The sequence below is a fragment of the Morone saxatilis genome, unplaced genomic scaffold (assembly GCF_004916995.1).
Source record: "Morone saxatilis isolate NCDOM2014 unplaced genomic scaffold, NCSU_SB_2.0 Contig19, whole genome shotgun sequence".
NCBI classification, from domain to species: Eukaryota; Metazoa; Chordata; class Actinopteri; family Moronidae; genus Morone; species Morone saxatilis.
This window is the reverse complement of record NW_023339751.1, coordinates 2924294-2935730: the sequence shown is the minus strand read 5'-3', so window position 1 is coordinate 2935730 and position 11437 is coordinate 2924294. Positions and strand designations below refer to the sequence as shown.

General features: G+C 42.5%; 1 protein-coding gene across 1 annotated transcript in view; it reads right to left on the bottom strand.

Annotated features, from left to right (window-relative positions):
• Positions 1-6: 6 nt before the first annotated feature.
• LOC118329576 (adhesion G protein-coupled receptor A3) overlaps positions 7-11437 on the bottom strand; it is a gene marked incomplete in the record, with an annotated part of 143188 nt that continues 131757 nt past the window's right edge. The window contains 2 exon segments of the mRNA XM_035663798.1: positions 7-2889; positions 3191-3286. Of these exon segments, the coding sequence (XP_035519691.1) occupies positions 1461-2889; positions 3191-3286 (1525 nt within the window).

Here is an 11437-nt window from a genome sequence, read left to right as displayed (position 1 = left end):
GCAATACGATTTTCTGGACTGGATTCTAGGATGAACCTAAGCTTAAAGTCTTGTTAAATGGCCATTACCAGTGGGAAATAATACAGTATTTGTCGGGAACTAGGCTTAATCCAAGAGTGTGACAAAAATGATACATGGCAAGCTGCAGCAGTCGTATCTGGTCGAGGCAAATAATACGTTCATGGATGAGCATTCATTTACGCTGTTAAAATATAGCTACATACAACGAGGCATGCATGCTTTGGAGCTTTTGTTTCGAGAAATTAAAATAAATACAATTTAAAGGGATTGCATCTGCACTCATTTCTGCCATGTGTCATTTTGTGGCTTTAGATAAAAGTGGGGGAGGTTGGCTGTAATGTTTGGTTAGTTTTTATTAAGAGGGAAAATAACAAAATAACATTGGTCACAGGCAGGTTTCCCAAAGCAGCTTGTTGTTTCTCCTATAAGCACATTCACACTCTTTTCCCCAAAATGTTAGATTTTTTACAAAGAATGGTTTTGTAATGTCTGACAGCATGTGCAAGCTGAGCTGAAGAGAAGAAAACCAGCACACTAGTTTGGCAATGGACTCGCTGTGAGGACCTGGCTCTATGTGGCACAGTGTTACATAAAAAAAGAAAAAGAAAATGCACTGGATCCAATGACATCAACTCTCTATTCACAATGGCCACGCTGTTGTTGTTGATGCTGCCGTTATTTACTTTTCTCCAGAAAAAAGAAACACAACAGTGAAGACATCATACAGACGGCACAATCAATACCAACCTGGAAGAGGATGCTTAATTTCACTTCTCTTTTTCTGTTGCTTTGAATTTTCAACAACTTAACTGGCATCCACACATCTCTGACAAGCGACAGTATCTTTGTATATTATTTAGAAAATCTCTAGTAGATATTCACAGTAGCTTGACTGAATGGCAAAAATACCCATGAAGTCTAAAATTGCTGGTTTAGTCGTCTAAAACATGGATGCCAAGAGTTTTTTAAAGTACTGGAGGTTCACTGTCTTTATAGACTATTTGATGGATTCAGATTCAAAGTGTAAAAAAATCTTGCAGCGTGTTGCCTTTGAGCACTAACACACATATTCATACATACAACCATTCATTTTCTTGTATATATATAGAGAGAGATCTGTAGTAATATGGAAGAGTGGAAATACCTTCAATTACATCTGATGGTATGATGTGACACAAATTTCACAAATTCTTCTTGGTTTGAAGAGATTCTGTTCTGTGTATGGACGCTCTTCAGGGAGCATTTACATGATATCAGATTTCTGTACAGTAAAACAGCACACATAAAAACATGAGGACATTAAAATAAAAATATCCCACGCTGATTGTGATGTTTAAAATGTTCAATTCTTTTTTTTAATTCTAGAAAGGGAGGCGAGGGTTTATTTTTGGCGGGACGAGGCAGGGGTGCTGCCACCTCCCTTGTTATTCCTTCCCGCACTACACAGTAGTTTCATTCTTCCAGGGCCCAGTACGTATATTCCCTGTGCTGTCCGAGGTGTACAGGAGTCCTTCATGCAGCCCCCCCTTTAGAATCCCATTCTGATTGGGCGGGTTCTGGGGGTAGGATTGTCTGCGCGGGGCATGCATCTCCAGATGGTGATGTGTTGCCATCGGGTCCTGCTCGGCCACTTTGCCGCACCCACACAGGAAGGCGCCTGTGTCGCCTGCCTCTGCCGGGCACAGAGAAGGGAAAAGGTCTGCCTTGGCACAGCAGATATGCCGGTGGCAGGGATTATGGCATGCCAGGGCCTCGTGCGTGGTGGCTGCAGCAGCGTGGCATGTATGATGCCCATCATGGTGGCCTTCGTGGGCCAGATGTGGACAGATGTGGGCGTGACGCTCATGTGTGCTGTGGGGGCTGTCAGTGTGTGAGCTGTGCACGCTGCCTCCATCCACACTGGAGGGGATGTGATAGGCGTACTCCCTCTCGCTCCCTGCTCCGCAAGCGCCAGCCCCGGCCCGGCGGCTGAAGTGGCGGCCTTTAGTCCTGGTGCTGCTCTTTAGGCAGGGGTGCAACTGGATCCCCGGCCGGTAACCCTCCGGGTCAGCATGTAGCAGCACGTGTGTAGCTGCAGGCTCCTCCTCCATAAGCTGCTGGCTGTGCAGGGCGGCGCAGCACGGAGTCACAGGTGCCAGACACGTCACATGATTTTGCGAGGACGGAAGGGCGGCGTGTTTACAGTGACTTAAACTGCCATGACTGCAACTCATCAGTGCTTTACCCTGACATGGTGAGTCATGGTGGCAGTGGCTGTGACCGTGGCCGTGGCCCGGGGTATCTCCATTCACGTTGACTTTGGGCCGCGCTTGAGCAGGCCCATGGGCGCCGGAGCAGGCATTGGCACGTCGTCCGGGACAACAGGAACACCAGCAATGCCAAACATCATCACGCTTGGCACAGTGATGGATAAGGATGAAGAGGCCAAGGGTGACGGAGAAGGCACCATAAAGGCAGCTGAAGATCATGTCCAGGAAGTGGCCCTGTGACACGGCCAGCGCCCCAAAAGTCCAGGTAGCCAGGAACAGGAAAAGGGTGAAGGCTGCCGTTCGTAACTGAGCCTTGAAGGAGTGCTCATTGGCCAGCAGTGCAGGGTTGATGGGAATACCTGGGCAGCCGGCGGGGCAGTGGCTCCCACTGGGTGGGGCTGCCAGGGCCCCAGGCTCGGCTCCCTGGTGGCAGTGGGTCGGCACGTCGACAGCGGCTAGCCTCTGCTGCTCCTCCGTCAGCTGCTTGAGCTCGTACTTCTTTTCCGGGTGTCGCCGCAGCTGGATGAAGGTACAGAGGAAGTAGATACATGTCACCAGGACGATGAAGGCCACGGGGCCAAAGAAGGCTCCCAGGCTGGGCTCCCATGCCATCCAGCAACTGCAACACACATGAATACCAGTGCATTTTAATATTTTGATTTATGGTCACATTTTAAAAAACATCAGCAGAACTGAAACACTGAATGCTAACTCACACATTGCACGTGCACACACATCCAGTATACTGTAAACCTGGTGCAAACAGCATTAATATTAGCACATCAAATGTTCAGTCTGTTTATTTCTGGAAATAATTAATAATACCTAATGAGAAAAAACACTTTGTTGAGGTGTATGAAATGGTGCCAAACCCATGGTGTAATTTAACCTTGAGAACAGAAGCAAATCTTAAGACTTACTACGGCGCTTGCTCCCCGCTGCCATAGTTGTCTATATTGACGGCTGCCGTGACCCCGCAGATGATGAGGGGCACTCCACCACTGACTAAATAAAATCTGTGAGGTGACAGAGGGACAAACAGAGGCAGAGAGAATAAGAAATTATAAGATGTATGATTGGCGTGAAAAAAAATACATTTACAAATCCTATATCTCACATCTGGATTACAACAGCAAGCTGTCAAAATATGACTCAGAAATACTTTTAGACATACAAGCAAAAGATAATAACCAAAAGATCCAAACAGACAAAGTGACAGATAAGATTATAGAGTTGTGCAGTGAGTGAAGCTCATGGCCAAAACCCCAACTGTCAGCTATCCTTTCCCCACTTCCCTCCAGTATTCCCATCCCAAAAAATCACAAGACCAACGTGTAACTTCTGAGCTTGTCAATGTGTTTGTGATCACACTCTATGGGTGCGATCACACCTACAGTTTGTTTTCTTTGCTACAAACCAAAGTGTAAATTTTACTAGGAAAACAAATCTGTTTCCTGTCGATGTGAGCATGATTAACTTGTCAGCACTCATTGCTGCAATTTACGGCATCTGCTGTTCGTAACAGCTCAGGAGACGTGGAGAGAAACCTGGATTTGAGAAGAGGGGGACACTGAATTTAAATCCAGGTTTGCTTTCCGGGATCAGAAGTTTCTGACAGCAGTTTACACCGGTTGAAACTCTCATTTTGAAGTTGTACCTTCATGTAAGTTTGGAATATCTTCTCATTCCATACAGACTGCAGTTACCTTGAATGACAAACCAACTAACAAACAACAACATTTCCAAGTAGGTAGATGTGCTTTCAATAGCAATGTTCCCAGACTACCACACTAAAGCTTTTACAAATATGCCAGGTGTAAATATACAGAGATTTCACAACAGACACAAGAAGTCAGTGGTACGCCTTCGTTATGGTGTCACTGTCCTCAAAAACAGCTCTACCAGGCTCCCTTATACCAAACACTCAGTGAACAAAACAGTTCTCAAATAAGCGTTATGAAGAGTATATAGGTAGGCACATTTATTTAGATTATTATATAGTTAACAAGTTCATCAACATCTAGAACATGTGAGTTTTATGTGGTTTGTTTATAGTGGAAGCATCTCGCTTCAAATTTGCTTGTTAGTTTTTTTTGTTTTGTTTTTTAAAGTATATTTTTTGGGCTTTTATCTCGCTTTATTTATTAAAGTCGACAGGCTGAAAGACAGACACCCGCACCACAGCGGCGCGGCAGAGAGAGGGATGACATGCAGCAAAGGGCCGCAGGTCGGTACATAGGTCGCCAGCTCTACCCACTGCACTATCCAGGCGCCCATTAGTTTGTTTTTATGAAATATATGATATAAAACATAATATTAGGCTTATTAAGCATCTGTGAAAATGAGCAGTGGCGCTACATCACACAGCACAGGCCACGCATTTAATGAGCAAGGTAAACCGTTATCTAAGTGATCACAAGATTAGATGCGTGCGGAGGTGAATGATTGACTGAAAAGCAAAGCAAACACACATGAGTTTTTACAAGACAGGAAAACAGCTGCACTGCACATCAGACGGGAGTTAGTTTGATAATCACCACTTACCACATCTCTTGGATTCAGTGTGGATTGTAACATTTGATAAATTGGAAGCTTATGGGTTGTGTAGAACAGACTAATGGCCGACATCTTAAATGCTTCAATGCAGTGGAATGCCCTTGCCCCTGCTCTTAACCACACATTAACCTGTGCATCATTGCTGCTCAGCAATAATGTTCCTTCAGGTTTTGAGCGTCCTCAGAAATTAAAAATGCACATCTGCAAGATGCAATTAAACACATGAGCAACAATGGCAGTGTATCAGAATGTGAAGTAATGTCGGCAGCAGACTCTGCCACGTAACATTAACACTACTGTTATTCCCTTGGGTATTGCTATGTTTAGTTATGCTTTCGTTGTCTAAAACTGGTTCTCGTGGTCTTTTTGTATCTCAGCTTAGGTTTATTCGGCCCTCATCTGCCGCCTGGTGAACATACTCAATTCTCACTGACTCTCCTTACTCTTATTCTTCAGGTACACAAGTAAGCAGGCGAGTATTACAGTATATCATGAGCCTTAAGAATTTACTGTAGAAACAAAGCTAATCCCCGGCAGCTCCCTCTCTGCACTGTCCTTGTCCTCTCTCTCTGCACTGTCATCCACTTTCCTATATAACACTGTGCTATTTCCTCTTCCTTCCTCTTCAATCTCAACCTCTGTCACTGCTCTAACCTTTCCACCACTCCATCTTCCTTCATCTTCATCCTCAGTTTCCACCCTTCCACCCCTTCTCTCTCCCAATCTGTCCTCCGTCACACAGCGTCCGTCCCAAAAATTCAATTACAATCAAGATGTTTGTCTGGGCTGGTCGGCGAGAGGTGGTTGGGTGGTTGGAGGGGAGGCGAAGAGAGGGGAGGGGGTGAGGGGGTGACGGCATTACCAGCCTGTCACTGTCTCTCAGTGGAACGGTTCCCCCGGGGGACTCTCCTTCAACAGAAAGCCATTTACACACCCGTCAGCCAGATAAGCATAAATGAGAAGAACTAGTGGATGTTAAAGCACCCTGCGCTTTATAACCCTCATTCCCCTTTATCCCCTCTGAAAAGCCTGTGTTTGTTTCCTGCAGCTCATGTGCCCATGAAAAAACACATATAGCATACATGCAAAAAATACCCAATAAAGTAATGCAGCATGTGTGATCTACTTATTCTCTACATGCTTTCCTATTTTTATACAAAAAGGTGCTCCTTCACATTTAAAATCTTGCCAATGCACTCACTCTTCTGTGAACACACACACACATACTTTTTTTTGGAGGCCATTCTATTAAAGAAGGCCTTCAAACTCTAACAAAATGGCTGTGTATGCAGAGTTGTGCTTTTGAGTGAATTTAGGAACAGCAATCATCTGATATAAATAGACCCTGAAGGGCCTTTCAACCAGCAGCTACACGGCGACTCCCCTCCCACCCTTGTTCCCCTGCTTATGCACTGTCCTCTGTTTTGTGACTATGAAATGTCCTCTCTCTGGACCTGGTCCAGGATATACATAGCACAGCTGGGGACAACTGATGGTCATATAGCTCCAGCACAGGGCAAAGGCTTATAGGGAAAGCTGGAAAGTTATGCATGTACTCACTTTAAACAAAAATCTTGCATGTCTGACTGCCCTTTAATGAAAGAAGTGAGCTTATTTTTAAAGCAATAGTTGAACATTTTGGGAAAAAAGTAGACTTATTCGCTTATTTGCTGAGAGTTAAATGAGAGGGTTGACACCACCGCTATTAGACATGAAGCTAGCGTCAAGATAAGCTTAGCATAAAGCTCTGTCCAAAGGTAACAAAATGTACCTACTGGCACTATAGTGCTATACACTAATGAAACCATACCTATGATTTATTATGTTTTTTTCTGCTAATAGATACTCCTAGATGCTACACATATATATATATATATAAAAATTCTGATTCTGATTCTGAATGTGTCAACCAGCAAGGAGATTGAACATTTAGTTTCAACAAAGTATAACGTCACACAAGTCTCGTTGTTCAAAAACAGAATAAACAACTTCCGACTTTGCAAAAACAAATACTCAAGGAGTTATTAATACATGGATGATGTAACTTCAGGCCCAACTACCCGGCAATCCAAAGCTCGCGTTTTAAACAATCCTCTCTGGTACTTCAAGCTTACAGCCTGTGTACAGTCAGATGATACTGATTGTTTTCTGTGACTATTAGGGGGCAGCCCTAAATCCTACACACTGGTCCTTTAAGAAGTGAATTTGCCTTGCCTTTGTAAGTATCATTAATGATAGCTGGGGAGAAACACTGGTTGTGACATTCAGCAGACATCTGGGATTCTACACTAGAAGGGAAAATGTTCTCTCAAAGTTAAGTGTTGCTTCAGAGGAATGATCTGCACCCATCACACCAGATGACTGTCAGTTAATGGCACAAACTGAGGCGTTTAAGGTGTGTGGCCCAACACAGTGTAGCAGATTTCTGACAAAGGTCGGTGTGATGGTCTGTTGGATATGCCATCAGATGCTGTCAGGAGTGGAGGGACAGGCAAAGTGTCAGATGAGGAGGAATAGAGTGGTTGTTGGGAGGGGGGATGCTAGGAGGAGAAATTGATTTGTCTCCAGCTGCTAAGTCTCATTGCATGAGCCTGTCTGACAGGGAGCATTACAGTCAATCACTGTGGATCAACTCGACTGCCGCGCCACACGATCCCTTCGCCTGCCCCCAGACAAATTATCTCATTCACAAGCGGTGCATGATGGGAGAGCCTCGAGAACGTTCCATATTAAAAACAACCCAATCGCGTAGGTGTCTGAGGATTTGCTTTGCAGGAAAAGTGCTGCTTATAGGTTGAGGGGATTCTTATCTAGTGAGGTCCTTATCCTCAGTAGCTTTCAGTGACTCTGCAGGAATACATTATTGAGCAGATTCCAGTTTTAATAATGTCAGACATATGATACCGCTCATTTAGATTAGATATTTCTATAGATATTCGTTTTATGACGTATGGGTGATAAATGACTGTGTGAGTGCTACATGTGCCACAACAATCCTTTAAAAACACCCTACAGAAAGCAAGTCTGAAAGCAAGTGAGTTAGGTATTCCAGTAGGGTTCATATCCAGTGCAACTCTGCATGTTTAAACAATTTTCCTGTGTGGGGTCATCCACTATATTTTCTTCAAAATATTTCATAAAGTTCAACAGAATTCAGGCGACTGAAATGGAAGTTGATATTTTCCAGCAGCTTTAGGAAAATGACACTCTGAAACTGAATACGCGATTAAATGACAAACAGGCATTTGTCATGGTTCACCCTCTGTTTGCCTCCGTATCTCTGCTCTCAAACCTTCCCTTAAAAGGATTTCTCATTGAAGCTTCTGGAGTTCAGCTCTGCGGCACAGTTGCAATGTGTAGAAGAGCTCACACAGCACCTTCTCATCGCAGTGGAAGAGCACCGTATGTGTCCAAAAGCCAATCCTCTTAAAAGTGCCAAATGTGGTGAGTAAGCAGAAAAGGAATGAAATGGAGACGAAAAATTACAAAAAGCAGAAATTCAATCTTATGTGTGCATCTTAGCCAATAGGAATTAAAAGGGTCAAAAGGCTAAATACATTTAGATTTGTGATGAAGCTCCCGGCTCAGCAGCCTCCTGAGTGATTGAGTTAATTAGAAATAGCACCGAGGTGATGCCATAGTAACAGGTTGTTTAAAGTCGCTTCTTATTCCTTCCTCCTCCTCCTGACATTCATCTGCCCACCATTCTTTTTACCTTACAGGGTAGTAGTAAGCCTCAAACAGAATAACTGAGCCAAAACTTTTACTACACACCCAGTTCAGCTATTTCAAACACTTTCCTCTAACAAATGCCTGCAAGAATGTGTATCTATACCTATGGGATTACCAAGGTTTCAAAAATATTTGAAAACTACAAAAAATATAAATCATTGTCAGGGTATTGCAGTGGTTTTTAACCTCTTTTGTCTTATGTATCCTCACATCCTTATTATATGAGCTCAAGTATCCTTTCACCAACACCACTTGTTAGGTTCCAAATGTGTTCATTTCAATGGATTTTAAAGTGGATGTTAAGTAACGCTACATAGTGGATATTGTTGCAGTACAATCAAACTGTCAATGTTTAGGTCAGTAACTGTCAAGTTTGCATTCCTAAAACAACCACTTGCAGTGGCTGAGAAACTGGACCTTTGATAGAGAGCCGGATATGGCACCACCACTCAGGAGTAAAAATCATTTTCCTCATAGCCCACAAAAAAGAGAAGTCTGTAAAATTGTTGTCAAGACACATCCTAATAAGGTCAATTATTGGTCTTTTTATTATGAATGTTTAATCCATGAAGGTTTTCTATTTTAACCCTTTCTCAGAGCCTAGAAAAGCACTTCCTATGTGAGTGAAGTCATCCTACTATACAGTCTGAAATGAGCCAAGCGGGCACACAGATGGTACCGGTGGAGACTACATGTGCATGTGCATATGCACTGGGCCACACAGCACGGAGGCAAACCAGGACGCTAGAAAACTTTTATGGTTTATGCGCTGGGTGAGCAATTTTCATTCAAGTGACTGGGTGCCATCTTTGAGTCCCGTATTACATCCATGCCTATAGCTAAATATTTTAAGGGATTATTATTTTTAGCTCACTACTGTATTTCACTTGTTTATCCATTACTTTTTAGCTAACTATTCTTTGCTAGCTTGCTTACTATTTTTCATGCAATCTCGTCTTACCTTAGGTGTTACAGCTGATTCAGGTTGGTGAGAGAAGCCTACTGTGCATCATAGCAGGTAGCTGGGTTATTATGACAATAAATTCACTTAAGATCAGTAGCACACTAATTTGCAGTCCTATGGATGTTTATCTTCCTCCTAAACCCAAGTATGTGGAAATGTATTTTAAATTATATCAGAATTTCTGTTTTATTATAAATTATTAATTCATAAATAAAAGTAGAGGTACACCTGGTTGGGAATAACTGGGCTAGAACATTAAAAGCCACTGGTAATGGTGATGGCAATGCTTACGGAAATGAGATTAAAACAGCTGCTAGTCAGTTCTCTATAGTTCCAGAGACCCAGTCAGTGCAGTAAACTGTTTTTGAACGTCATGAGAATCCCAAAGGTTGGATGATCAGACAAGCTCAGCAAACAATGACAGGAAAAGCTCTACTATGTGCTACTGATGAGTGACATTAATACTGTACTTATTCGGTTAACTGGCATCAAAAATGCTATATGGAGACGTTAGACAGATGCTCGTCAGTATTATACAACCCATCTGTTAGAGTTATTGTTGCTAAGCAGCATTTTGTACCTTGAATGTCACCTCTAAAAGGGAGGTCTGAGGCCTCAATTCAGAAATGTGACTGATTAAAAGGAATTCGCTCCTCTAATCTCTGGCTTTTATCAGCCTAATTTTCACATTAAGTGAATCATTACCGTTCAAAACCTAAACTTCTTCCCTTGTGGCGGACAGTGACTCAGATTAAAAATGTGATTTCTGAACATCAGCAAATCCACAAGGAGAACCAAGCAGTATAAATAGGAAGACCTGACAGCTATGTCACTACAGAGTGAACAAAGCCTGAGGTTTGGGAGAATGCAAACTAACTGTGGATGTCTCTGCAGATAAACGATGCAATAGCTCATCTGTGTAAAGCTATTGTTGCCCTCTAAAGGAAACATGAGCCGGCAAAAAAAAAATACATAAAATAGCATAAATCAACAGAGACAGTATGTACAGTATGCACACGCTCAGATACGTAGCTGAGCACACATCTGCATTCGTTGGCGAGAGAAGGACAAAGAAACCCCAAAGAAACACTCAGATGACTATATACACTTCACTTCACAACATAACTTCAAATCTAACTTAAAAAAGTATTCCCATTTAATGCTGTTCATACTTCTACTCCACTACAATTCAAATATTTATTAGCTGGTTGAAGTTACTAGTAACTTTTCAGATTAAGATTTTTCATGAAAAAAATTGATATTGATAACATGATAATCTTTTAAATACAATGCATTGCTGAAGATTAAACGAGTGGTAGGATTAACCCCATACAAAAAAAACAATTCAGTTGGGGTCACTTCTCACATTGTGTATGAGTTGTTAGCAGTTCCACTAAAGAACGATTTCCCCTTTAAACTTCTTAGATGGCAAAATTCTCTAATATTTTCAAAACAAAGCAATTTTGTGCAGCACAACTTTATTTTTTCTTCTTTCCTACCCCATTAATCATTCCATGACTTCCAAGATTTATCTTTGGAGGGGGGCCAACCCCAGGTTGGGAGCAACTGGACTACATTACATAACTGTATGTAAAGTTAAAACTAGCTCCATCTCGATCAGCTAGAACAGTGCAAAACTTTCACTTTTCGTTGATTCTGGCGGCCCCTGTGGACAAACGTGCTGGTGTGTCTACCAACTTCTTTCATTGATTTCAAGGGGAATCCGACTGAATCAGACCTAGCAGCAGGCATTAAGAACAACTATATAGAAATTACCAATCTTCTCATTTCACAAGCAGTTACAACCTCCTGTGGTACGTTTAAGCAAAGGATCTGAATACGTTTTCCACCTTAAAATACAAGCTGGGACAGGAAAGGCCTGTGACTGTATGAACTGACTTTACATCTCACAGTC